The 26399-nt window shown below is 29.5% G+C and overlaps 9 protein-coding genes across 9 annotated transcripts, besides 11 other annotated features; 6 read left to right on the forward strand and 3 right to left on the reverse strand.

Moving 5' to 3' along the window:
• The first annotated feature begins 228 nt into the window (after positions 1–228).
• Positions 229–248: a microsatellite.
• Positions 249–250: 2 nt separating this feature from the next.
• Positions 251–325: a sequence feature (AT_rich).
• Positions 326–987: 662 nt separating this feature from the next.
• Positions 988–1025: a sequence feature (AT_rich).
• Positions 1026–1108: 83 nt separating this feature from the next.
• Positions 1109–1136: a sequence feature (AT_rich).
• A 791-nt stretch (positions 1137–1927) lies between these two features.
• Positions 1928–1949: a sequence feature (AT_rich).
• A 3-nt stretch (positions 1950–1952) lies between these two features.
• CMU_000270 (alternative oxidase family protein) lies at positions 1953–2963 on the forward strand (the record flags this gene model as incomplete). Its single annotated transcript, XM_002141470.1, has 1 exon — positions 1953–2963. The coding sequence occupies one exon, from the start codon at positions 1953–1955 to the stop codon at positions 2961–2963; it is 1011 nt and encodes a 336-aa protein (XP_002141506.1).
• Positions 2964–3173: 210 nt separating this feature from the next.
• Positions 3174–3193: a microsatellite.
• Positions 3194–3230: 37 nt separating this feature from the next.
• CMU_000280 (suppressor of stem-loop protein 1, putative) lies at positions 3231–4505 on the forward strand (the record flags this gene model as incomplete). The annotated part of the gene is made up of 1 exon (XM_002141471.1): positions 3231–4505. The coding sequence occupies one exon, from the start codon at positions 3231–3233 to the stop codon at positions 4503–4505; it is 1275 nt and encodes a 424-aa protein (XP_002141507.1).
• Positions 4189–4240: a repeat region.
• Positions 4506–4876: 371 nt separating the features above from the next.
• Positions 4877–6730, forward strand: CMU_000290 (major facilitator superfamily transporter; the record flags this gene model as incomplete). The annotated part of the gene is made up of 1 exon (XM_002141472.1): positions 4877–6730. The coding sequence occupies one exon, from the start codon at positions 4877–4879 to the stop codon at positions 6728–6730; it is 1854 nt and encodes a 617-aa protein (XP_002141508.1).
• A 1231-nt stretch (positions 6731–7961) lies between these two features.
• Positions 7962–8002: a sequence feature (AT_rich).
• A 757-nt stretch (positions 8003–8759) lies between these two features.
• Positions 8760–11735, reverse strand: CMU_000300 (uncharacterized protein; the record flags this gene model as incomplete). Its single annotated transcript, XM_002141473.1, has 1 exon — positions 8760–11735. The coding sequence occupies one exon, from the start codon at positions 11733–11735 to the stop codon at positions 8760–8762; it is 2976 nt and encodes a 991-aa protein (XP_002141509.1).
• Positions 11736–14976: 3241 nt separating this feature from the next.
• Positions 14977–15004: a sequence feature (AT_rich).
• Positions 15005–15814: 810 nt separating this feature from the next.
• On the forward strand, positions 15815–17695 carry CMU_000310 (uncharacterized protein; the record flags this gene model as incomplete). Its single annotated transcript, XM_002141474.1, has 1 exon — positions 15815–17695. One exon carries the CDS (start codon positions 15815–15817, stop codon positions 17693–17695), a length of 1881 nt encoding a protein of 626 aa, XP_002141510.1.
• Positions 16893–16914: a sequence feature (AT_rich).
• Positions 17696–17776: 81 nt separating the features above from the next.
• CMU_000320 (uncharacterized protein) lies at positions 17777–19246 on the reverse strand (the record flags this gene model as incomplete). The annotated part of the gene is made up of 1 exon (XM_002141475.1): positions 17777–19246. One exon carries the CDS (start codon positions 19244–19246, stop codon positions 17777–17779), a length of 1470 nt encoding a protein of 489 aa, XP_002141511.1.
• A 391-nt stretch (positions 19247–19637) lies between these two features.
• CMU_000330 (importin-beta N-terminal domain-containing protein) lies at positions 19638–23384 on the forward strand (the record flags this gene model as incomplete). Its single annotated transcript, XM_002141476.1, has 1 exon — positions 19638–23384. The coding sequence occupies one exon, from the start codon at positions 19638–19640 to the stop codon at positions 23382–23384; it is 3747 nt and encodes a 1248-aa protein (XP_002141512.1).
• A 290-nt stretch (positions 23385–23674) lies between these two features.
• On the forward strand, positions 23675–24460 carry CMU_000340 (uncharacterized protein; the record flags this gene model as incomplete). The annotated part of the gene is made up of 1 exon (XM_002141477.1): positions 23675–24460. The coding sequence occupies one exon, from the start codon at positions 23675–23677 to the stop codon at positions 24458–24460; it is 786 nt and encodes a 261-aa protein (XP_002141513.1).
• Positions 24304–24345: a sequence feature (AT_rich).
• Positions 24461–24614: 154 nt separating the features above from the next.
• CMU_000350 (protein kinase, cAMP-dependent, catalytic chain, putative) lies at positions 24615–25730 on the reverse strand (the record flags this gene model as incomplete). The annotated part of the gene is made up of 1 exon (XM_002141478.1): positions 24615–25730. The coding sequence occupies one exon, from the start codon at positions 25728–25730 to the stop codon at positions 24615–24617; it is 1116 nt and encodes a 371-aa protein (XP_002141514.1).
• Positions 25731–26399: the final 669 nt, after the last annotated feature.

The following is a 26399-nucleotide window of genomic DNA, read 5'->3' on the forward strand; positions in this document are numbered from 1 at the left end:
AATTTTATGAACAATTAAAATCCAGATCTTCATTTTTAAATTTAGAAAGTATATTTAGTCTTTAATATTATTGGTATACTGTTACTTTATTAGTTTGATTTAACAGTGGATGTTATTAGAAGTATTGATTTTCAAAAATTCGGAATAAAGAGTATTTATTAATATCCTATATTCTTAACATTTCAAATAAAATGTTGTCTTTATAAACTGAAATATAAATATGCTAGTAAAAAAAAAAAAAAAAAAAAGCTAATAATTTTTTTTTATATTTTCTAATAAAAAATGTTTTATTATATAATCAAGAAATTACAAAATTAATATTTATGAATATAGTCTTGTAATAATCAATTATTAATTACATCCTTTTACAATAACCTAAATATACTATGATGTTATAGCTAAACTAATTATAATTTAGCTATTAGTGAAGTAAGTAGTAACTACTTCTTAAAATTACATATTTTCAGCCATAACCAATACTTGTTCGAAGATCTTTATTATTTATATTTGTAATGGAGACTGTAAAAATATCAGAATAATATTATTTTGTATTAACTCTATTATTAGAAAAAGTAATATTACTTATATTAAATTCTCCAAATATTTATGTTTCATTTGAAATTATTAGTAAAGTGCTTAATATTGACAATTTAAAAAATGTTCATAATAAAATATTGTATCATTGAGTACTGTATTGAGATAATTAATAATCATTGAGACTAGTTTTAGTAGGAATTTTAAATATTCTTTTATATTCTTAATTAACTTCAATAGTAGATAATTTAACCTAGTAATATATCAAGTACAAAATTGCATGTTTTATAGTTTCAAACACATTATTAGTATTAACACCACAAATATTAATAGTAAAATAAGCTCATGAGTAGAAAATTGTTTATTTTATTTTCGTTAATAGCTAAGTTTATATTATAAAGAAAATGTTGTGAATGCAACAAATTTATAAAAGCTAATATCTTATTTTGAAACTAAATTTATTATAATTAAATATGTAAGTTTATTTATTACTAGCAATAAAGTTTATGTTTTATAGTTAAAGATGTGCTAGCTTCAAATAATAAAAGGTGCCAACTCTATTTGGAGTACTTTCAAATAAATAAGTTTAATAAATTTATTTTCAACGAATTTAGAAACTTAGTACTATTCAAATATAACATTTCCTTTGCAAGCAACTTAGAAACAATAGCTATAATCAATCTTAAACAGCTTAGTAATTTTAATTAATCAATATAATTTGTGCCTCTGATGTACTTATATTAATAATTCATTTAAGAATGAATAGATAACTTTAATAAATTACTATAGACAAACACACACAAGTATTAGTAGTAAATTTAGTAAATGCAAATCCACAAAGATATTTTAAGATTTATTGAAGAATAGTTTTATAATATAATAATTGTGTGTAGTTCAAGATATGAGGTAAGCTTTCCGAAATAGAATTAGGACTTGAAGAAATTATTGTAGTAGATTTAGCTTGGTCATATAATAGCAGCAATATGATTATAGTCATTTATTTAGATAACATACTGAAATCTCATTTATCTTATTTGTAATATCTACTTACTCTCCTTATTTCCTAATTGTAAACAGTTTATCATTGGCTAAACTTTCAACTTTAGCAGCTACCAAGGCTATAACTTTATTCATGTACAATCTCATCAATATAATAGTGTGTTTTTAAGTAGAGCTAAAGGTTACAAGCCATTCTTTCATTAATTCCTAAAACTACTTGTTTAAGATAATATGCTCCCAAAAGGCGCGGATTTTTCTTTATTGAAAAGAACCACATGCATTTTTGTTGATATTTTTTTCTTGCACAACACAAATTCTTAATTTGGAAGTAATATAATTATTTCTGGAAATATATCAAAATAAAAGATTTATTCTAGTATTCACTCTTCATAGCAATTAAATTATTATAAATATATCTAATGAACTTTCAATCCAATATCTCAAGAAATATAATCAGTAGTTTTAACCAGTTATTTTTTAACTGCAATTATATTAAAGCTACAAATAAGTGTATAACTACTAGTAGGCATATTAGTACTGTTGATACTAGAGTTAGTCAAACCTCAGTATATTCACCTCTTCATCAGCCTTCCCAGCCTCACCCAGACAAGTCCATGAATGGAACACATTGTCATATGAACGAGGGTCAGCAATTGTACTCAGCACCTCATTTTAGAAAGGGTATACAGAATCTAAAAAGTGAAGATGAAGGGGAGGTTAAGGAATATTCATTTGAGTCACCTATATGGAATGAAGATGAAGTCAAAAATGTCCAAATAACTCATATAACTCCTGAAACACTTATTGATAGGTTGGCATACAATAGTGTATTATTTTTGCGTAAATCCTTTGATTTACTTACTGGTTATAAGTATGGGCATGATGAAAGAAAATGGTGTAGAAGAATTGTTTTTTTAGAAACAATAGCAGGTGTTCCAGGAATGGTAGGTGCAATGGTAAGGCATTTGCACTCTTTAAGACGGATGGAAAGAGACTATGGATGGATTCATACACTTCTTGAGGAGGCTGAAAATGAGCGTATGCATTTAATGATATCTTTACTTCTAAGACATCCTCCATCACTGTTTGTAAGATTATCTGTTTTAGGTGCTCAATTTGGATTTCTGATATACTATACTTTGTGTTATGCAATATCACCTAAATACTGTCATCGATTTGTTGGATACTTGGAAGAAGAAGCTGTTCGTACCTATACAAGACTCATATCTGATATTGACCTTGGAAAATTACCTGAATTTACTTCTCCTGCACCTAAATATGCAAAATTATACTATGGTTTACCCAAAGATGCAACTTTGAAGGATGTCTTTTTAGCTATGAGACGCGATGAATCTCATCATAGGGATGTTAATCATCATCTAGCTATTTTAAAACCTGGTGATCCTAACCCCTTTGCTTCCAAAGTTTGAGGGACCTTGAGAATAGTAAAATATATTTATGACTATTAGTCTTGTAAGGTGTTGGGTTTGCAAGAATTACAAGCAAGTAATAGCTTACAGATAAGCAACTCCCGCATATGTCAGTTGAGTCTTTTAATATTTGCCAATGGATTTTTTAAAAATATTTCTAGTGTTTCGGTTTAATGCAAAAAAAAGTCAAATCTAAACAATAAAGATATTAAAAAAAAAAAAAAAAAAAATAATTAGTTCATATCTGTAGTGGGTGTATTAGAAAAGATGGATTTAGTAGAAAAGATTGCAGATGTATACAAAAGGAATGAGAGATTTGATAATGATACACTTCTTTATACATGGGAACAAGGTGTTAATAAAACCTGGGAAAAGTTAGTTGAGACTAGTAGTGGTTTGGCATTACTAGATCATAGTCTACAGAGTGACCAGTGGAATATTACAAAACAGGAGCTTGATGATATACTCAAAATCTCAAAATCTTTGAATACTAGACGTGGATTTTTGCGAAATATAGTTATTATACTTGATATGTCATCTAGTATGCTAGAACTAGATTATAAACCAGATCGTCTTCAATGTATGGTGAGATGTATTGATACTTTTATTTGTAACCTTTTGCAGGAGAATCCACTTACTCAGATATCCGTAATATCTATACGAAATGGTTTAACTAGTATAGTTACTACTTATAATTCAAATTATAGAGAAATAGTTAGTGGAATTTTATCTGAAGCAAAAAATGGGTGTAGTGGAGTTATGTCAATTAGAAATGGTCTGGAAAAGGCTAAACAACTCTTGGCTTCTATTCCTCCATATGGAACCAAGGAAATTGTTTTTTTTTTGGGGAGTATGAGAAGTATTGATAATGATTCAATGCTGAACGAGTGGCTTGATGATTTTATTGCTCACAACATAGTTATCAATGCCCTACTTTTTATTCCAGAGTTGTTTATAATAAAAACTATTACCACGAAAACTGGTGGCATATGTTTATGTGCTTTGAATAGTGAACATATGCTGCAACTTTTACTTGAGAACTTTGTTAAACCACCCTCATACAGTCAATTAAATACACCACTACATATAAATTTGGTTCCAATGGGATTTCCTATGTACTTCAATAATTCTGGCTATCCCTTACAATGCTCATGTCACAAGTCAATTACAAGTGATGGTTACTGCTGTCCAAGATGTAAATCCTTGGTATGTTATCTTCCTATTAAATGCCCTATATGCAATTTATACTTAGCTTCAGCAAATCACTTGACTAAGTCATTTGCTTTTTTATTCAAACCACCATCTATGGAAGTTTTACAGCTAAATCCTGGTGAATATAAATCTGATATACCGAGACATTGTAGATTTTGTCAGAATCTATTTACTAGTAAAGCTACTTATAGAAATGGTTTCCCATTCTCCCTTATAAAGTGCACAAATTGCTGCTCTTTTCTTTGTATAGATTGCTGCAAACTTATTTTACTTGCACTACATCAATGTCCAGAATGTTTTAATTCCACAAAATCTTTAGATAATACTTAGAATTTAATTTGGATAAAGAACTTCTATCCTTTTATTTTACTAATACCGTTACAAAAAGTTACATTGTTAAAATATTGGTCTTTTTAAATTGAATCTATATACTAGTTTGTTTTGTAATATATACACTGTATTATATATTTCTTAATCGACCTCTACTTTCTTACTCTTATAGACTTTTTAAAAATGATACAGAAAATCAGATCATGCACCTTTTCCCGCAAATGGAGTTTACATGCATTGAGATTATATAGGAGACAAAACAAGTGCAGTATAAAGTTAATTTAGCTGTAATATAAAGTACTGTGACTATATCTGGATTTTGTGCAGCTTAATAAAAATAATTAGTAATCCAGAGAAACCTAAATGGTAGTATGAATAAGTTAAAAGGTGTAAATAATGAGGAATATCTAAAATCTAAAGGAACTGAGTTTATAAAGAATACACCAAATGAGAATAAACTCAAACAGAAAGTAGCCAGTAGTGTGTTTGCACGTCGTAGCAAACAAGACTCCGACATTTCATTAGGAACTGAATCTTCAACTGATTTCTATGAAACTTCAGAGATATCTAGACTACATAGAATTGCCTTTAGAAGTATTGTTATAATATGTATATCGGCGGCATTGGATGGATGTGATGAGCAACTTTTACCAGCTTCTTTAAGAGCTTTGGAAGTGGACTTATACTTGTCACCAAAAGATTTAGGTAATATTATCTTATTTCAAATTTTATGCCTTGCTTTAAGCTGCCCAATATGGGGTTATCTTGCGGACAGATATTCTAGGAAGTACATTCTAGCTACAGGTGTACTAGTATGGGGATTTGTAACTATACTACTCTCCTTTAGTCAGTACTATTGGGAAATATTGACAACAAGAGCAATAAATGGAGCATTCCTAGGTAGCGTTGGACCTCTTGCTCAAAGTGTCTTAGCTGATACACTAAGTTCAAAATATCGTGGCCTTGGTTTCGGTATGATCCAACTTTCTAGCTGTATTGGTCGTGTATTTGGAGCTGTATTAACAACATCTATATCACAGAAATTAATTGCAGGCTATCAAGGCTGGAGACTTGCATTTCTTTTAGTAGGTACATTAAGTGTTATTCTTGGAATTGTCGTTGTTCTCTTTATGGATGAAATTCCTCACTTGCATATTCATCACTTTATAAGATACAATTCAGAACAAACTCCTTTACGAGAAAATAGTCAAAGGGTCCAGCTTCAAGAAATGCAATCTTATGCTATTTCAGTAATTCGTCCCGATACAGGTGGTATAGATTCTGATGAAGCAGACCTATCAGCTAGTGAATCTCAAACGGACTCTTTATTAACTACAGATAGACTAAGCTTAATTGAAGAAACATCTCTTGAGGATGAACGCAATGATGGAAGTATAGCGGAGGAAAATATGACACCTTGGGAATTCGTTAGACAGGTAATTACTCAGAGCTTGTGTACCAAAAGTGTTATACTTATGATTATTGAGGGACTCTGCGGCACAATTCCCTGGAGTGCTCTTACCTTTATGACTATGTATTTGCAATATTGTGACTTATCAAATTTAGAAGCTGCTTTGGTTATAGCTGCTATGTTGTTAGGTTCAATGATTGGTGGTCCTTTGGGTGGTATTATTGGTGACTATCTTAATGAAAAGCTACCAGACCATGGGAGACCACTTATTGGTCAAGCATCAATGATTTTGAGAATACCTATGTTATGCTTGCTTTTCTTAGCAATTCCCAGAGAATCCTCTTCATTTGTTTTTTTTATAATCATAGCCTTTTTTATGGGTTTATGTGCTATTGCTGGTGCCGCTGCTAATAGACCAATTTTAGCTGATGTAGTTAGAGCATCTCACAGGGCTACTGTGTTCTCGATAGTAGTGTTATTTGAAGGTGTTTCTGCTGCTGCATTTGGTGCACCAGTAGTAGGTATTCTGGCTGAAAATGTCTTTGGTTATAAAGCAACATCTCAGCGTGTAAGTGATATGAATCCTCTAACAAGGTTAACTAATGCTCATGCCTTAGCTAATGCATTGGTATTTTTGACTATACTTCCTTGGTCAATATCTCTCTTGCTATACTCACTTCTTCACCTCACATATGGCAGCGATAAACGACAATTGAGACAAATACTAGTGAACTTATCAGGCTATCAAAGAACTAGCGTTCAGAATGAACAAAATACTAACTTATCTGCCATAGGAAATATTCAACAAGTATAAAACTAAATTATTTACTATTTGTTGCTTGTATAATAATACTAAATATATATTTTCCTTTTGGTATTTGTAAAAGAATCCAATTACTAAATGAATTGTCTATTCATACAACACTTCAGGATTCTTTTTTTTGAATAAGACAGTGCATATAATATTTAGCCTCTTATATATTTATTAGGAAATTTAGAATAAAATGTCAAACTCTCACAAAAGTTCAAATAGGTTACACTGTTTAGTAAATTGGGTATTAAGGTATTTTGTATTATTGTATTTGCTCTTATCTGACTTGTACCTTAGCTTTAAATTCCTAAACTTTTTATTGTATTAGTTTGCCTTCTATTTTGTATAAAAGTCCAAGGAAAGTAGTATTGTTACCAATAAATTTAGTGTATTTATAAAGATAAATATATAACTTCAGGTACAATTAAAACTTAATTTTCACAGATCAGAATCTTCAAAAGGGCTGCAATAGAAAATTGGGTAAATTTTTGTATCAGCAAAATATCCATTCTGTAGGTCTACTGAATATTTCCTTATAAATTACCCGGTAAACACATTAACATCATAGATTATATAGCTCAAAAAAACTAAATAAATATAAGTAATAAATTCAAAAAATCATTTGACAGGATACAAATGTATTATATATAATTAGTCATAGTTCTTTTCCTTTTCAAGATTCCAATTTACATATTTCGATATCAGTTTATTAGATAAAAGAGTTTCTAAGTTATTTTGCACAAAATCTTAATTTAATTGTTAAGATAAGCTAATATTAGATGTTTTGATATAAAAATCACGTTGTGACTATAACTATGCTGTTCATAGTGCTGTTGCTGTAATTCTAATATTATTGAATGACACAGAAATAGGTCAGCTCATTTACTAACAATTACGATCAAACTAATAAATAGAGTATAAATAGATAAAATAGATATAATAACTTAATATTAAGTACTTATAGGCCGCAAATACACTGATTAATTGTGTCTTTCATAAATATTTTTCAAAGTGCATCAAGCACAGTTTGAATTTTTCTCCCTAACGAAAAGATGGAAAGCACACAGAGAACTGTATACATAAGGAAGATTATATTGACTAACAATCAATTTTTCAAGTCAGATTACTGCTTAATATTCCTTCTTTTTCTAATTAACCGTCTTAGTTTATATTAACCTCATTTCAATATATTTATACTTCATTATTACTTTCAGATACTACATTGGATTGTTTCTATTTTTATTCTTAATATAAAATTAATTTTTTAGAATATATCACATAGAGCAATAGTATATAAATTTAAAGAATTACATATTTAGGAAATTATCTCTGACATTACTAATATATTATTTCAATACTATACCAAATACCCTAACATCTTTAAATAATACAAAGATAGTCCTTTACTATAGAAAAGTATCTCAATGGTTAAAATATAATTTAAAAGTAATACGCTAGTACTCTAAATTTAGCAAGAAAAGTATTATTGTTTTTAGTAGATAGATATGTGAGGTTACAATAAAGTTGCATTGAGCTTTTGATAAAATTTCTTAAATCCAAAGCCAAATTAGTTCCAGACTACTTAATATATTTGACCCAAAAAGTATGGAATAAATTAAGAAGAAAAAATTGTGCATAAATATTGAGTTTTCATTGTAATTGTTTGGCAATATTTTTAAAGACCTGCACAGGCTAGTTTGTCTTTAAGTAACTGATTATAGGCAGAAAAGTGGAATATATTATAATACCAATATTTTACCCCAAAATTTATACTTTCACTATAAGTTTCAAATATATAATAATAAGAGTTTTTAAAAGAGAGAATTGGTAGTACTAAAAGAATTGCATAATTGGATATTGAAGATATAAACATTTAAATATACCCTAACTGGGCTTTGAGTCATTACTTCGAGAGTTTTTAGTACAATTAAATAGCTAATCAACATTAATATATCGAAGTATTGATTTTCTTATTCAAATTTATAAATCAGTAGGGTATTTAAGTTATAAAATTAAAAGAATCAAAATAATTCTATCTAGTTCTATTCATTTCTAAATCAACATCTTTCAAAAATCCGAGAATTTGGTCTAAATCCCAACCAAGTTCTCTCTCAATCACTTCTTTTGGTAAACCTATTCTTGAAGAAAGTATATGATCAAATTCGAAAAGAACACTTTCAATAATTATATTTTTAATAGATGAATATATTGAATTGGATATTGATTGTGATTTAAAAAGTTGATCTAATGAAAGTAGGTCTTTGTCTAGAATATCAGATAGATTAGTGTTGTGAATATGTTGACTTTTTCCTACCAAATCTTCAAGTACTTGAGGATCATCTATGCTTGATTCAGGTGAAGAAAAGTCAATTGTTAAATAAAGATCGAGATATACTAAGATATAAGAATTTATATGTACTTTTAAATTGTCCCAGAAATTTGCAATTGAATCTTTGATATAGGTTATATCTGTGCATTGTAACTCTTTAATATCATCCTGTTGTATTTCTGGGTGTACTTGCAAAACAATCTTCGTAAGTGGCAAGCATATAAATGAGCAGATTCCATTAATTAGTTCATCAATATAACGATTCAAAATTGTATCAGTAATTTTTAGGGCATCATAAGTTGTGCTTTTATATTTATATGTATATTTGGAATTACTATTTGTTTCTGACCCATCTAGGGATGTTCTGCGTGTATCTGAACTACTTAAAATCGCATTATTGGAATATTTAAAATTGCAGTGCAATAAATTATATTGATTTAAATCCTGTCGATCAATAAAAATCAACTTAGACATTAAATAAAGCAAATTTCTTATTATAAATAAGTGGCCATGATATAATTTATCAATTTTGTTGTGCTGATACTTATTTGCAATGTAATGATGAGCTTGAATAAGCTTATTGCAGCACTTCTCAACAATTAAGCTACTGATGTGAGTGTATATAGGATAGGGAGTAACATTGTATATATACGAAAGTGCAATAAATGAGTTATTGACAACCCCATAACAATAATTTTTTAGACAAATTACATTATTATCAATATTCACTTGGCCTTGTTGACCGGGTAAATTACTTTCAATTTGATTATTTTTCCCATTATCCTTTACATAAGAAACTTTATAAGTTAAATTTTGTTCAAGATGACTTTTTTCAGAATATTCATCTTCAGCAGTATCGCCGGAATCACTGTTTGTTTGCAATCTAATTGTATTTGGTGGAAAAGAGACATGAGTTAGTATTTCATTATCCTCACATTTTGATATTCTAACACTTTCAAATGTTGAAAAAATATTTTCTTCCTCTAGTGCTTTATCTAAGCAAGTATTATATTCAGTAAATGCTGAATCTTTCGTAACTCTACTTTGAATTCCCATCGAATTTCCATACATATAACTTTGTATCCCCCTGTCTTTGTTATTTAACAGTATATTCGGATAATTTAACTCTACATCTTTTATTTCATAATCTTCAATATTTGCTTGAACGTAATTGTTTAAAGAGCTTAATAATTTTTCAACAAGTAAATTTTGTAATTTAGCTACATAATATAGAAATGAAGATAAGTAGGCGTCTGGGATTAGCAAGTTACTGTGGAATTCACTTGCCAATCCAGCTATATCACGTGATAGATAGAGAATACATTCTCTTAGTGATTTTAGATCATCATGTAATTGTTGAATAAAATAATTTAATTTGTCATAGTATTCAGCTCCAAATCCACTCATTAAAGATGCGAAACTTAATCTATTCATTTCAAACTCGTTGCATGTATCGTAGCTAGACATAGCTAAAGTAGTTGAATAGATATTTTTATTTTTGTTGCTTTCTGCACATTTGTCATTGGTGTTGACTGAATTATGCTGTACTTCGTATCCAAAAAAAGAATTGAATACCAGCCACTCATACTTACAATAATTCAATGCAAGCCTTGTGAAATTTTTTATATGTGGGCTAAAACTTGAATTAGGTTTTGTCCTGCTCATACTATCTTCAATTCGATATTTCTTAAAAGCCATTATCCCAAATACATCATCATTCATTCTATAATTGATATAGATTGTCTCTAGTTGATACAAACAACTTTTATATGATTCATTCTGGTGAGTTGCATTAAATCTATTAACTAGTAAACTAATGTATTCATTAAATGTCTTTCCAATACTTTTCAGTTGTATATAATATAGCAACATATTTTCTTCATTTCGTACATTCTTTTGCATCTTAGATGCATTTACACCCATGCTTATGTTATGCTCTAAATCAGAATCATTGGAAATTTCAGAATTTTCTGTTTTAGTCTCAAGTGATCTATAAAAATCTGTCTTTTGATTTGCACTATTTAAGGTGTTTGAAAGAAGAGACACTATGTGTAAACATAACTTTAGTCTGATTTTCTTAAAGTTATCGAAATAATAATTAGCATTCAAAAGGTCACTATTAACTTGGAAGAAATTAGTCGAATGATCAACAATTTCGAAGTTTTGGTTCATCTCAAAAATATTATTAGATAATTTACCATTCTGTAGTTTGTGAACTAGGACATTATATTGTTGATATGGGTAAACATATTCTTCAATAATTTCCATTTGACTTTCAGATTGTCTTAATATATCTAAAGAATGGTTACATATCTTCTTAAGACTTCCTATATTCTTAATAAATTCCATCTTTTGAGTATCCACTTCCCTAATTGTAGTTCTAATGTTATCCTCAGATTTTAAGACTTTCTCAAAAAATTTCATAACAGTTGAAAATTCATTAGTATACTTCTTTGTACTACTTATGTTATTTAAGCTATAGTTTCTCTCCAAAATATTTGTGTCGTTGATATCTTCGTGGTAACTTTCATATTGGTCCTCCTGTCCTTCGTGTATTGTTGGCAATAGTATCAACCCACTAAAGAATGTATTACCAGTGTATTCTTCGGATATCTCTTTAAGGATATTAATAGTGTAATCTGGAATGAAGATCGGTGATGCTGAAATTGGTATTGTCATATTGGTAATTAGTAATAATCAGGTTTCCAAGATGATAGATAAGCAGTTCGATCACTTAAATATATTGCTAAATTCAGAAGATTAATACATATTATTCGGCTAGTTAATTAATTACTGGCAACTTTAGAATTTATTTGAGTGGGAATTTTAAAGAGTTAATGTTTCCAAACTTGAAGGTAATAGCCGCCCATTATATATTGCTTTATTTCTACCTTAAATTCCCTTCCTTTTACAAACTACATTTTCAATGGCTCTAATTGTAGAAAATGACGTGAGAAATACAAGTATATATAGTTTGACCATTTTCCATAGGCAAATCTGTGTATTCCACATAAATGTTTGTGAGGCTATTAATTCAAACTCATGGAGGTATGCATTATAATAACTTTTTTAAAAAACGAATATTAGTGTTTGTTTAAAAGAACAAGTCTCTATCATGGCAAAATAATTCATTAATATTATCTTTCCAGAAATATGCTACTCAAATCTTCATTAATAAATCAAAGTCCATATTCTGAAGAAAAAAAACTAAGTAGAAAGTACTACAGGCAAATTCGTCTTTTAAATGGCTTGTTATTTTCAATGAAATCTTTTTGCCAAAAATTAGTACCAAATATAACTGACGATAGTAAAAGGTAATTATTGCATGAATATATAGTAATCTAAGTTGTCACTTCCCACACTTTTCTTCTTCAGCTTCAATTTCTATACAACTCCATTATACAAGTTATTTTGCTTTGAAGTTTTCTCTGGTCACAAGGTATGTTATCTCCTTAGTAAATAGTATTCCTTAAAATTACTCTGTACTATCCTGCTGTTCAGTTTATATTAATGACTCACCCGAGTATTGAGAGCGGCGTAGATTTGTTGCAGTAAGTGAGCTATCTTAGAGCCAATAAAATACCAAACTATGTTTTATTCCTTAGATGTATATACTCAACTATATACTTGGAAAAGGTCGTTAAATCTCCTGATTATTTTTTCGGTACTATAATTGACAATATATTTTTTGAGGAATCTCTTTGTTTGTTTATTCTGCAGAATATATAGAGATATAAAAATGTACCTGCCTTAGTAGGAAAATGAATATATTACCCTTACTAATTTTTTTTAAAAGAGATATTGTATTAGTTAAGTGGTATGATAAGTCTTTATTACTTTGATTTGTAAAAGTTATTTAAACTCATTTAATTCGACTTATAGAATACCTAAATTTTGAATTACTTTAAATAGGGAAAGTATAAGTTCTGTCTTTTGCATAGAAATATTACTAAGTTTCAGTAAAGTCATCTCACTAAGTCTTACATTGCAAATTGTCTTTTTTTTAGAAAAGTGCATACAACTAAAGGATATAAATATATTTGGAGAAGATTTATAACTTAAACTTTACCGAGACTAAAGGCCTTCTGTAATTTGAAGATAACCAACTTAGTTTGCTAATATATAACGATATTTATTCATTAGAGAAAATTTGATTTTTTTTCTAATAGGAAGTTAAAATTTAACTATATCTAAAGAGAACACTTTATTAATACATATACACTAGTATACATATAGAAATTTTATTTTAAGGTTTTTTTAGCTTGCACTAAGCCTTAATTATTCCTACTGATCAAATTAGATATCAAATGTTAGTGTGGCTCGATAGATAGATTATTGTGCCTAAATAAATTGATAATGAGAATATTGAAAGTACTAGTCAACTTTAAACTGGGACTTTAGAGAATAGGTACTTGAACTACTTTTAGGTGAAATTTCCCCATATCTAGCTCAAGATATACAAAGAGATCTAGGGCTTGCACAAAATCAAACAATGGACAAAGATCTTAAGTAATACCCTTAATGAGGTTTATGAAATTACTCTATATATATAAAAGAGATAATCAGTTAACAAACAAATAGTACTCTCATAAACTAAAGGTTTGTAAAATTTTCCAAATTACTAGTGTAAAGTTATAGGTTGTATTGGGATCTCAAGCCAAATAGGTTGAATAAAAGAAGTTATAGATACAAAGTTATATAATGTAAAATATATTGGACTTTTATAAAATGAAAACAGTAGAATGGTAAAAGGTTTAATATTAAATATCCTTTATTGGTAAATGACCCATGGAATATTTCCAATATTACTTTCAATAAGTAGCTTAGCAGGATAATTTTTAGCTTGCTAACATTTAAAAAATCGAGTTTTTCGAAAGAGTATCATATTTTATGGTGAAAATTTTAGATACATATATATTAAACACTCCAGCTTATTTCAAGTACAGATTTATCTAGAAATACTAGTAGAAAATGAGCCGTTGCAAGTCACTTTAACTTTAAATAAGCAAAGCCTCTGAAAATTATGAGTTAAAAAATTAATATTTATCAGTACTATGTAGGGTGTATCTTTTGGATTAAAGATTTTTACAATATGTAAAGATCCATCTTTTAAATATTTTCTAGTAACTATAAATTTTAACTATTTGCTTACTGACATGTAGTTTTGATCTCCTTTTGCAAATTATATACATTATACTAAAAAAGTTATAGGATAACAGTACTAATATAACTAGTTTGTAATAAGGACATATCTGTAATGAATCTATATATCTTAATGAGCAAAAAAAAAAAAAAGCAAATTCAGTCTTAATTTTAATAATGTGATCATTAATATCTCATATTCTATTTTCTTATTAAATCCCAATTTTTGTGAAAGGGAATACCTCTTAGTATACTCATTGATTTTAAATTATTTCTAGGTTACCACTAACAAATATTGTAATCCAGATAATTCATAGCTGGTAATTTTACGATAGAATCACAAAACTAGTAGCTAAGAAGTTAGGACTTTTTCACACTATTTTCAACTTCAAACTAACTAATTCCAAACTAATTCTTTCTACAACTAACTTTCTTATGCAAATTATCTTGATAGCTCAAACCCTATACCGGTAATTGTAATTGATTTTAGCTATTTTTAAATGAAAACTAATCTATTTAAGATACAAACTATCAATATTAGTAGTATTAGAGTAGAAAATAAAAAATAAAAAAGTTTATAGGTAACCAAATAGAAGACCTACTTAGATTATGAAAATAATTAATAGATTTTAGAATTAAAGTGAGTGCTGCCACCATAAAATTTGAATTTTATCAGATCAATCAATTTATATTTGTTCCTATAAGGGGAAAAAGTAGTGTTGCTAGATTTATATAACTTACCTAATAACAAAAGGTGAGTAGTTATAATTCTAGTTTGAATAAATTTTTATTATAAAAAAATAATAGTTCAATTATACTTCTATTAATGATCTTGAATTCATCACACTTTTAATACGAGTTTTATAGCACGTATTTGATTGGATTCGTAAATATATTTACAAAAGTTTCATTCTATAATTGAAAATATTAATAAGTGTTTATATATGTTAACGGAAAACTAATTTTAAATAAAGTTAAACCTAATATTCGTTGATTATTTAATAGTTGTAGAAACATGAATTTGTACAACTCTGTAACTAGTTAATATTGGAGTTCTAGCTACTTATGAATGGTTTTATTTACAAGGTTTTACAAGAGATCGGGTTTCTTATAAAAAAAAGTCAGATTTCATTTTTAAAAATATGAACTATCGAGAATATCAAATACTTTAAATTAGCGAAACTTTCTTAGTAGAGATCCCGTTCAAATTTGTCTTAAATGCAAGTCAGCTAAAACTCAATATTATGAATACTTTTCTTCTTTATACCTTGAATCTTTAAACACATATTTTATTTTGCATATAAATTCATCTTCTTTCCAAGTTTAATTAGAATGATTAGTTACGTATTTAGTCATAAGTTTTAAACCTCATAAAGAGTATTTATAGTCATTATTGACTCTCAAGTCCACTTGTAAAATTATGAATCAATATCTATTCTTAGTTATAGGTAGATTAAGATACCAATTATCAGGATTCAGAAGTATTAGTGTGAAATATGTGCACACTGTTAATAATCCACTAGTGAAAGTTTTTTGATCTTTTCCTTAGATATTTCCCGCAATTGCCAGCTGGGAGACCCTAAAGTGACCTGAGTACTAGAACTTATCTAGATCTGATGGAATATTCTGAAGTGTCAAACAACAGCATTATTAGAGTCATACTGCAATTTTTGGCTGAAAATGGTTTGGAAAAATCCTTTCATGTCTTGCAGCAAGAAAGTGGAATTTATTTGAATGGAGTTAACAGTGTTAAACTTATACATGAAAAAATAACTTCTGGAGACTGGGATCACTTCTTTTCACTCACTAAAATTGTAAACTTACCAGTAGATATGTTAGTTAATTGTTATGAACACATTATTACGGAGCTACTAGAAAATATGGAACCCTATGCAGCCAAATTCTTATTAAAAAATACAAAGCCCTGTATATTTAATATGAAAGTTTCTCATCCTTCAAAGTATAACATGCTATTAGAGTTGACTAATAAGGCTATCTGTGTAATTGAAACTGGAAGTAATGAAATTGAACAAAGTAAGAGTTATCAAGTAATTGCTAAACTTGCAAGATCTAATTATATGGAAAGTAATAGTAGAACACTATCACGCTTAAAAGTAGCAGACATGATATGCAACTTTATTGATGAAATTAAACCATCCAAGTTGCTTGAAATTATTGGAATAGCTATTAAAGCAGAAAGTGAAAGATACAGAACACTTGGAAATATAAACTACGACGGTACTATCAATGCATTTGATATTGGTGAAACCAAAACTTCCTCTCAAGATTTTAACAATAGGAAATTGAATGCAAATTTATTTCAAGAGACAGATAATAATCCTAGAAGCATTATATGCGCAATTGATAAATTTGAGAATATAAATTTTAGTACAAAAGAATTCGGAAGAATTAATTGTGTTACCTTTTCACCAGATGAGTCCAATATAATAATTGGTACATCACTGGGTTTCATATGCATATGGAGTTGGATAAGTGACGAATTAAGTAAGAAAATTGATACAGATGACTTTTTTTTCAGTTATAAAAGTGATAAGTGTAGTATTATTTCAGTGTGTTCCTCTATATATAGAAGTGATGTTTATGCTGAACTTAAGATAAGCAATTATGGCGTAGAAGAGAGTCCAAGCTTCTTAATAGCATCTTCTAGTGAAAATTGCGAATTAAAACTCTGGGATAATTTTAAAAATTTAATATACTGCTTACAGAATATTCATGATAAACCTGTGACATGCATGACATTTAACAAGGATGGAAGTTGTATTTTATCTGGATCTTATGATGGAAGTGTTAGAATCCATGGATTAAGATCTAGAAGAATGTTAAAATACTTTAAACATATTAATAATAGCTCTTTCGTTAACACTGCAGTCTATAATAGCACCGAAGCTCTAATTATAAGTGGCTACTCGGATGGCACAATAAATGTCTGGGATACAAGGAATTGTGAATGCATTGCTACCTATCCATTAAATAATAGTTCAATAATTTATTGTAATATAATTGACAAGCCATATTTACTATTCAAACTAGCTGAAGAAGGCTATCCTGAAGTACTCAATAACAAAAAAAAAATAACCAATACTAGCGACATTATAATATTATGTACAAGTTATGAAATTTCCATTCTTAATATCTGCAGTGGGAAAATAAATAACTTATATAATATAGCAGATAAGGGGAATGATGGGATTTTCATAAGATCTATTGCTTTACACCCAAGTTTGCACTGGATCTATATTCTATGTAGTAATAATTGCTTATTTTGTATTAATATAACCAAAACAGAGTCAATTGACTATATACTAATTAGTGAAAATGTTGAAGATATAAAGAATGAAGAAACTAACATTAAGTCCCAAGTTATTACCAATAAAAACTCCAATATTTACTACAGTTTGAAGTATAACACACTTATTTATTATAATAACAATGAAATACAACTATATGGAGTGAGTATACCCTTTAATAAGCAATAAAACTTGTCAATTAAATTAATCTCTTTAGTTAAATAATTAATCAACAATTCAATTTGTTGATATCTCTTTAAAGAATTGAACTTATTCACTCCATTGCATTATATTATTGACAACATTGTATATCTCATCCTTCTCAAGTGAGAAGTGGTATTGAAGCAAACTTAATGATTTAGTATCTTCTTTGCACTTAACAGCTAGGTTAATGATGTTTTGAAGTACACCAAAATTTTTAAGACTGTGCATTGTACTGATAGAACTAAAAAAAGGTGAATATATCTTATTTATAAATGGAAGCTTCAGTTTTGAAGGATAAACTAATTTTCTAGATGTAATACTACATGATAATATACTCTCAATTAATCTCATAAGTTTTTGATCTGGCTCAACTCCACGAAAAATTGACCACTGAATCAAAGAAGTTGGTTGTCTCAAATCACCCCATTCACAAAAGTTAATAAGTGTCCCTGGTGCTAAAGACTTCTCGTATACAAAGCTTAGATTTTTTCTAGAATTTAACTCTTGTGTAGCTAATATAGGCAGAATAGGTTGTAAATACAAATTCCTAAATGGATGATAATATGAATCAATAAACTTTGAATTAATATTGTTGTAGGCAGATATTGATCTAATTGGAAAAGTCAACTGATCATAAACAATAGCTGAAAGGATATATGGATTGTTAAAAAACTGATTATCAGAACAAATTGACTCCAGATATTTAAAATTAGAGAGCCAAATACTGTCTATATAAGAACAATGATCTAGTAGGCCCTTTGCTGTTACCATACCCCAAATTAAAGAATGAGTTGAGTGTTTAACTATGTCTCTACAACTTCTAAGAAAAGTCATAGAGAACTTCGGTACATTTGGTACTTCATCAGTAATATATTCCAGAATATCAGTTGAAATGTGCCCATATAAGTCATTTAATTCATTAATTAAGTGGATATATCGAGTTGAGTCAGAACTTTCAAGTTCATGTCGAATAATATCTTTAAGAGTACTGGGATTATAACTTATATTGTCAGCATTGTTTATATCTGAAAGATAATAATTATTAATAGTTTGTTCTAAAGCATTCTCTGAATCAATAGTTTTGACGCTATTACTGTCATTAGCTTTGTACTTTAGCTCAAGCTTGTATATATTTTTATTTGCAAATATACTCTCAAATATATTTCGGGAGAATATAGAACTCGTACTTCTCTTACATATTTGGTTAATCATAGAAACTTCGTTATCCCAAAGTACGTTTTGTAAATTTCTTACTATATCGCTCCCAGAAAGTGAGTTTGTATAAGGTATCTGACTTTTCAAGCAAGAGCTTGAGTTATACAAGGTGGTAAGTTCATTCATCTGACTAATATTGTAATTACAATCAAATACAGCTATAGATTTCGGTTTTCCATCTAGTTTATATGATGATTTACATATTTCATATGCATATGGGTCATCAACTTTGGCTTCACTGTAATTAGAATTACTAATGGACCAGTAGTAAGATCCAACAATAAATGGTATATTGCCACATAATATATTAATATTTGCCATCTAATACGAATAACTAAGAAAAATAAACTATTTAATGAGCCCCGTTTACTAACTCATTTTTCTGAATTTTTGACAATTTGACCTTATTAGCTGTCATAAAAAGAGCGGGTAGTAGGCAGTTGTTGCTAAGGGGGAGAGGGGTTGCAGAAATTGACTACTCTACAAGGTGCTACCGACTTGTATAAGATACATTATTTGACTCTTGATTTGACAATATTCTAAGACCATATTACTAAATAAAGAGACCCTTTGAAATCTGTACCTAGGGATTTTAGTTCAGGATTGTGCTGGAGGAAGTATTATACAGTTATTGATGTTTATGTAGTTGACAAAAGTGTAGTACTTGAGAAGTAATTATTTTGAATCAATATTGCAACTTTCCAAAAAAGAGATGGATATTTCAGAGTTATTAGATGTAACAAAACCATATGATCTTCAAAAAGTCCAGATGCTTGATGAACTAGTTGGTATCATGTATGGAACTCGATTGGGAGATAGAGTATTAGCTGACAAGATACTAAGCGAACTAAGGCAAAAAACCGAGTCTTGGCGTATTGTAGGTAATATATTACAATTAAGTAGGGACTACAATACTAAATTTTTTGGCTTAAGCATATTGGAGAAGTGTATTCAGTACCAATGGAAAATCTTACCCAATGAGCAAAAGATGGGAATTAAGCAATATATCACGGAACTATGCATTGAATTATGCCAAGATGAGAATATTCTGAATGAAAACAAGTATTTTTTGAACAAAACAAATGAGACGCTAATTATGATTGTTAAACAAGAGTGGCCTGATAATTGGGAAAGCTTTATTGGAGATATATGTAATGCCGCTAGGACAAATCAATACATATGTGAAAATACAATGAAGTTGCTAAGATTATTGAGCGAAGAGGTTTTTGATTTTGGTGAGGATCAAATGATATCTAAAAAGGTCAGCCATTTAATGACTATTTTGAATCAGCAATTTCCTCAAATATTTTCTTTAATCTTATTTGTACTAGTCTCATACATTGAAAATCCTCAAAATCTAAGATCTAGTTTGGTTCTATCTTCTTTGGAGTGTTTATGCCATTATCTGAAGTGGATCCCATTGAGTTATATTTTAGAGTGTGATTTAAGGCCCCAACTCGGCATAAATATATCAAATGATAATGTAAGGTATAATTTGCTTCAGCTACTTCTAGATCACTTTTGGGGAAATTCGTCCTATAGATTAGAAACAATTAGATGTTTAACAGAGATAGCAAATTTAAATTGGGATGATAATAATACATCCAATATAGACAAGGTAAAGTACATGGATGATCAAATGATACGTATCTGGTTGAGTATAGTAAATCACATTAAAGAAGTACCTAAAGAATATGTAGAGTATGAAACTAGAAGAGATATTACAACTGCTATTAAATTATACTATGAGAAATATTACAAAAATATTACTTTACTGCTATCTAGCTTCATTAAAACACATAGGGTGAGAATTTGTGAGAAATTACCAGATACCATTCAAGCTTTGGACTTCGCACTAGATCACATGGTTAGCATAAGCTATATTCAAAATGATGAAATATTTAAAATATGTAGCGATTTCTGGCTTCACTTCACAAAACAATTGGTCTTTGAAATTTTGGATGTATTTAGAAGTAGAAATGAATATAGTGCTAACAATTTGGATCAAAACTTTGACAACCTAGTTAATCAACCATTACTACTCCTTAAAGAATCCACTAACATTAGTGATAAAATTCCATCTACTACTAATAGCCCATTTGATAATCCAGAGGAATACAGTCCAAGATTAGTGCACTACCAAGGACTACTTTGTAGTGTTAGAAAGATGATTATTTGCAGAATGGCGAAACCACAAGAGGTCTACATTGCAATTGATGCTGAGACTGGTGAGGTTTCAAGAGAGAATATACCTGATACAGATGAAATTTCTTTATACAAAATATTGCGCGAAATTTTGATCTATCTTAGTAATCTTGGACAGCAGTATATGGAGAAGATCATTTTAGATACTTTACAAGAGGAATTTGATGTTGTTTGTATTCATTGTGGAATTTCGTGTGTTTGTAATAGTCCTACAGGTAGCCAATGGAACCCTATAAAATTAAACCGTCTATGTTGGGCAGTGGGAAGTATTAGTGGTAGTTTGAATAAGAATAGTGAAAGGAGATTAATAATTGAGGTAATAAAGTCGTTATTGATGCTATGTGAAAGAAAACGTGGTAAGGCAAACAAAGCAGCAGTTGCAAGCTGTGTCATGTACGTTGTAGGGCAATATCCTAGTTTTCTAAAGGATCATTGGAAATTCCTTCAGACAGTTGTAAATAAGCTTTTTGAATTTATGCATGAAACATTTCCAGGAGTTAAAGATATGGCTTGTGAAGCCTTTTTAAAAATATGTATGAAGTGTAAGAAATCCATGTCTATCAATAATTTTATTGATAATACTGCAGGCTCATCTAGCTTTATTTCAGTAAACTCTTCAGGCTCAGAGTCAACTGAATTTCGTTTTTTAAAGTACATGATAAACTATACACAGGAATTAATGCACCATTTAAATGAGAAACAGATGCTGATCTTGATTAATGGGATATCTTTATGTATATCATTATTAAAGGATATTAATGAACAATATTTATACATTACTGAACTACTAAAAGTATTTGACAATGTGTATTGGAATGATATCATGGTAAAACTAGCTAATTTGAAACAAGCAAATTTTGAAAATCAAGAAATGATTGGATCTTTTTGTTCTCTTGAAGTATCTCAGCGAGTAATAACAATTGTTAGAATAATGGAAATGATTGCTTCAAGTAGTGGCATTGGATTTTCAAGAGTTTTAACTGAAAGGAGCCATTCTATTATGGATATCTACAATATATACTCTTCTTATATATTGGAAGAAATTCAGCTCAAAGGGATTTCAATAATTGCATATGTAAATATTAAGCAGTTGCGAAATTCCAAAAAAGAAATAATAAAATTAGTTAATTCATATATTACATGCATTTCACCAAAAAAGAATAAAGATATAAAACATAGTGAAGCTCTTGATATAAATCATTGTAAAGATTTAAATATCGTGAAGTATAGTAATATTACAGGTACTGAACTATGTCACTATGTAATTGGACCACTAGTAATTCCAATATTGGAGGAATACAAGAATTGTGGAATTTATTCTGATGCTAGGGAAGCTCAAGTGCTGAATTTAGCTGCTAATGTTATAATGTGCTTAAGCGAAATCATTGAATCAAATATTGATTTATTTAACTCCATAATATTTTATATATTTGAATGTACTTTATCAATGATTAAAGATAATTTCCATACATACCCTGATCATAGGGAATATTTTTATCAGTTTCTTGCCAACTGTAATGAATTCTGCTTTGTTCAACTTCTGAGGTTACCAACAAATATTTTGACATTGTATATAGAAAGTATTATTTGGGCTATTCGTCATGAGCAACCAAACATGGCAGAAAAAGGCTTGACAATATTGAACAAATTCATTGGAAACTTAATTCAAAGTTCTCATAATGGTGAAGAGAAAGTTTTCAATGATTTCTGTCATGGATTTTATCGATCATTGAATCGTGAAGTTTTAAGTGTCCTAACTGACACTTTACACACAAGTGGTTTTCATTATCAGACACTAATTCTACACCAGTTGGTTAAAATAGTGGAATTTTCACTCATATCGAATAATGGTAATTCAAACAACTGTGTAACCTGTGGAGGAACTTGTTTATTATCGAAAGTTGTTATAATGGAATATATGGTAGATTTACTGCTCAAATCCTTTATAACTGTACAAAAAGAACAAGTAGAGACATTTGTGCTAGAGCTATTTAACTCTGTCCATAATAATACCATTGCGGAATTTCAAACATTAGTGAGAGACTTTCTTATACAATTAAAGGAATTCTCAAGTATTGATTGCAAAGCTATATATCAGATGGAAAAGAACATGGCTATTCAGAGAGCAATGGAAATTGAGAAATCAAAAAAGTGGATGGTACCTGGATTAAGTAAAACTTTTAAAACACGAGAAGTTAGCTTAAGTGACATGGAGATATCTGAACGAGCTTATGTTGATGACAATGATGAATAGGATTTGAGTTCCCTTATTAAATTTATGACAAGGTGTTGCATTCTTACCTTATTTGCTCATTTTAAGTTAAACTAGTAGCGGGCCTAAGTACTATAAGGTGTGGTTTCAAATTTCCGGAAATTTGGTGTTGTATTTGTTAGGATAAGGTAGATAGATGTACTAGACTTAACAATACTTCATTACGACTGTATTTTGAAAAGATTACATAATATTTTGAATAGCTAATTTATACTATTCAATCAAATAACGATCTTTTTAAATTCTGAGTATTTGCAAACTTAAATCTTTAGATGCCTAGACGTAAGGAGAAGCAAGAAATCACGAATGCGGCAACTTTCCCAAACAGAAGAAATACCACTGATGATGATGATGAAGAAAGTGATCTAAGAGATGTGAATCCAATTTTTGGATGTTTAATTCCATGTTTAATGTGCTGTATATACCCTTATCGCGCATTCTTCTTAGTTGGGAGGCACATATTTAGAAGAAAATCCAAAAATAAAAGATTTCAAACAACAAATGATCGTAGAATGGTCGTTGAGGAGCACTTTCAACAGTTAAATTGCTGTGTGTGCAATTGCCAATGTACTACTAAATGCAACAGTGCAAAATTAAGGTCAAATCTAGTAAAGAATCAGAATAATCTCCAACAATATCCAGAGACTTCATTAGGGAACTATTCGTTTAGTCCTGAAATATCCAATTCCAATTATGCAGGTATTCCTTTGTCAAATTCATATGGACCAAGGAGGTATGTTATTGATACAATACATAGAGATAAACATGATAAAAACCAATTTACACACTGTTCTTCAGGATTTGATGTAGAAGTGGAGAGGAAAAGTAAAATAGCCCAGATTTCATCCTCGAAGCACCATTGGCATCTGAGTGATATATATAGTACTGACAAGGGTAAGAGTAATATAAATATAAAACATAATAAGGAATTTATTAATAAAAAGTCTCGATCTGAAAATAGAAGGCAGGTGGATTTTCTTCCAAATTGTACTTCCCTTGCATACAGTGATACAATTATTCTGAAGTATCACCAAGGTATATGTTTTGTGGATGAATAACTGATTTATCTCGTGTAGTTGAGTGATATAGAACATTAAGGTTATAGAATACTATGTTATTAAGGCATTTTTAGGTAGCTAATGCTTGCAAAACTATAATGGTTCTTAGTGTGGTACTTTTTATTCTATAAAGTGGTTGGAGTTCACATCATATTTACCAATCAATAAATGGATCTGCATTTCCAGCTATTACTGCAGGCTGTTCATGGCTATCTGGATATTCCTCGAAGTTAGAAGAGTCTTCATGTGATTTCACCTTTGGGATATATGGAGGTTGTATTTTCTTCTCATAAAGAAGTTCGAAGTCATAACCATAAAACCATTTATGTGTCTTTATATCATTAACCCCTCCCTTAAGATTGCCATAACGTTTTGTAAGATCGGGCGTTAAAAGCCGTTTTACAAGACTTTTGCAATTCTTATCAAAATATTTTGGGAAAAATATCTTACCTGCTAAGATTTTCTGGTATATACCCATAGGCTCGTCATCGTAAAATGGTGGAAAACCTACAACCATTTCGTATATTAATATACCAAGAGTCCACCAATCAACTGGCTTTCCATGTCCCTTATTAAGAAGGACTTCCGGAGCTATATATTCAGGTGTTCCACATAAGGTAAAAGTTCTGTATTCTATTATTTTGGCAAAACCAAAGTCTGTCAATTTCAAGTAACCCTCTTTATCAATTAATATGTTCTCTGGCTTTAGATCTCTATAAATAATATTTTTTGCATGCAAGTATTCGAACATTAGTACTACTTGAGCTGAATAGAAACGTGCAGTGTCATTATCGAAGTGCCTGCATCGCCTTAGATATGTAAAGAATTCTCCACCAATGACGAATTCCATAATTATATATAAATATCTATCATCTTTAAATGTGCCGTACATCTTCACCAAAAATGGATGACTTATTTTCCTCAAAATAGACTTTTCATTTGTAATATGATCCACCTGCTTCTGGCGAATCACAACACTCTTCTTTAATCTCTTAATAGCAAATATACTTCCGTCTTTTTTTAGTTTAGATAAGAATACTCTACCAAATGACCCTGTACCTAATGTTCTAATCAGTTGGAAGTCATCAATTCCATATTTTGAAGTAGTATTTGTTTGCTGATTAGTAGTCATTGCTACTGTACTATGGGTACCATATGTTACTGAAGTATTATTGCTACTTGCTACAGTAGGGGCTTTATAAGTATTCAATGTATCTTTTAATGGTTGGCCTTTCCCTCCCGAAACTAGTCGTTTCCATATGCCTTCCATCTGTTTTTCCTCAAAACCTTTATTTCCTATGTAGTTATTTTCGGTACTCCTTGGCTTTTGTTCTCAAGTGTCACTCAAAGACCCCAGTATTATGCATCATTGGAAATGTTATATTTTGTTAGATAATGCTATGTAGTATACGTAGCTATACGTACGTTTTTCTTTCATTGCACACCAACCCTTTTCTGTAGTGAACGGAGCCAACTGTTATAAAGCTTCACCAGCGTATGCTTGTGTACATGGTAGCGCATGTAGCGACATGACGTTTGCCTAAAAAAGTATTCTGTAGAACTTCTATCGAGTAATTCAAGGGAGTAGAAACAAAACTTTTATTCATATTTAACTAGTTAAATTACTGTAGAATAAGCATAAAGGGAAAATAACTTGACTTCAAATACTGCCTCTATTAATAGATAGGTTAGCTCTCTGCTTTGATATTTATCTCGTAGCTGACAAATCTAAGCAGCTACTCTTGAAGAGCACTATCAAACAAAATAAGACTATTTCCTATTTATAGTAGTATTGTAATTGTGAGGAATAGCTCTTTTCGTGATTCAACTGATAGACTGTGCAAGGCCGACAAACAAATATAAGTACAGTCAGTATCCAATATTAAATAAATAAAGACCTATACTAGTCAATTATTACTTAGCTAAGCTACGCTTTTAA

The sequence above is a fragment of the Cryptosporidium muris genome, genomic scaffold, assembly GCF_000006515.1.
Source record: "Cryptosporidium muris RN66 scf_1106632373461 genomic scaffold, whole genome shotgun sequence".
NCBI lineage: Eukaryota > Apicomplexa > Conoidasida > Eucoccidiorida > Cryptosporidiidae > Cryptosporidium > Cryptosporidium muris.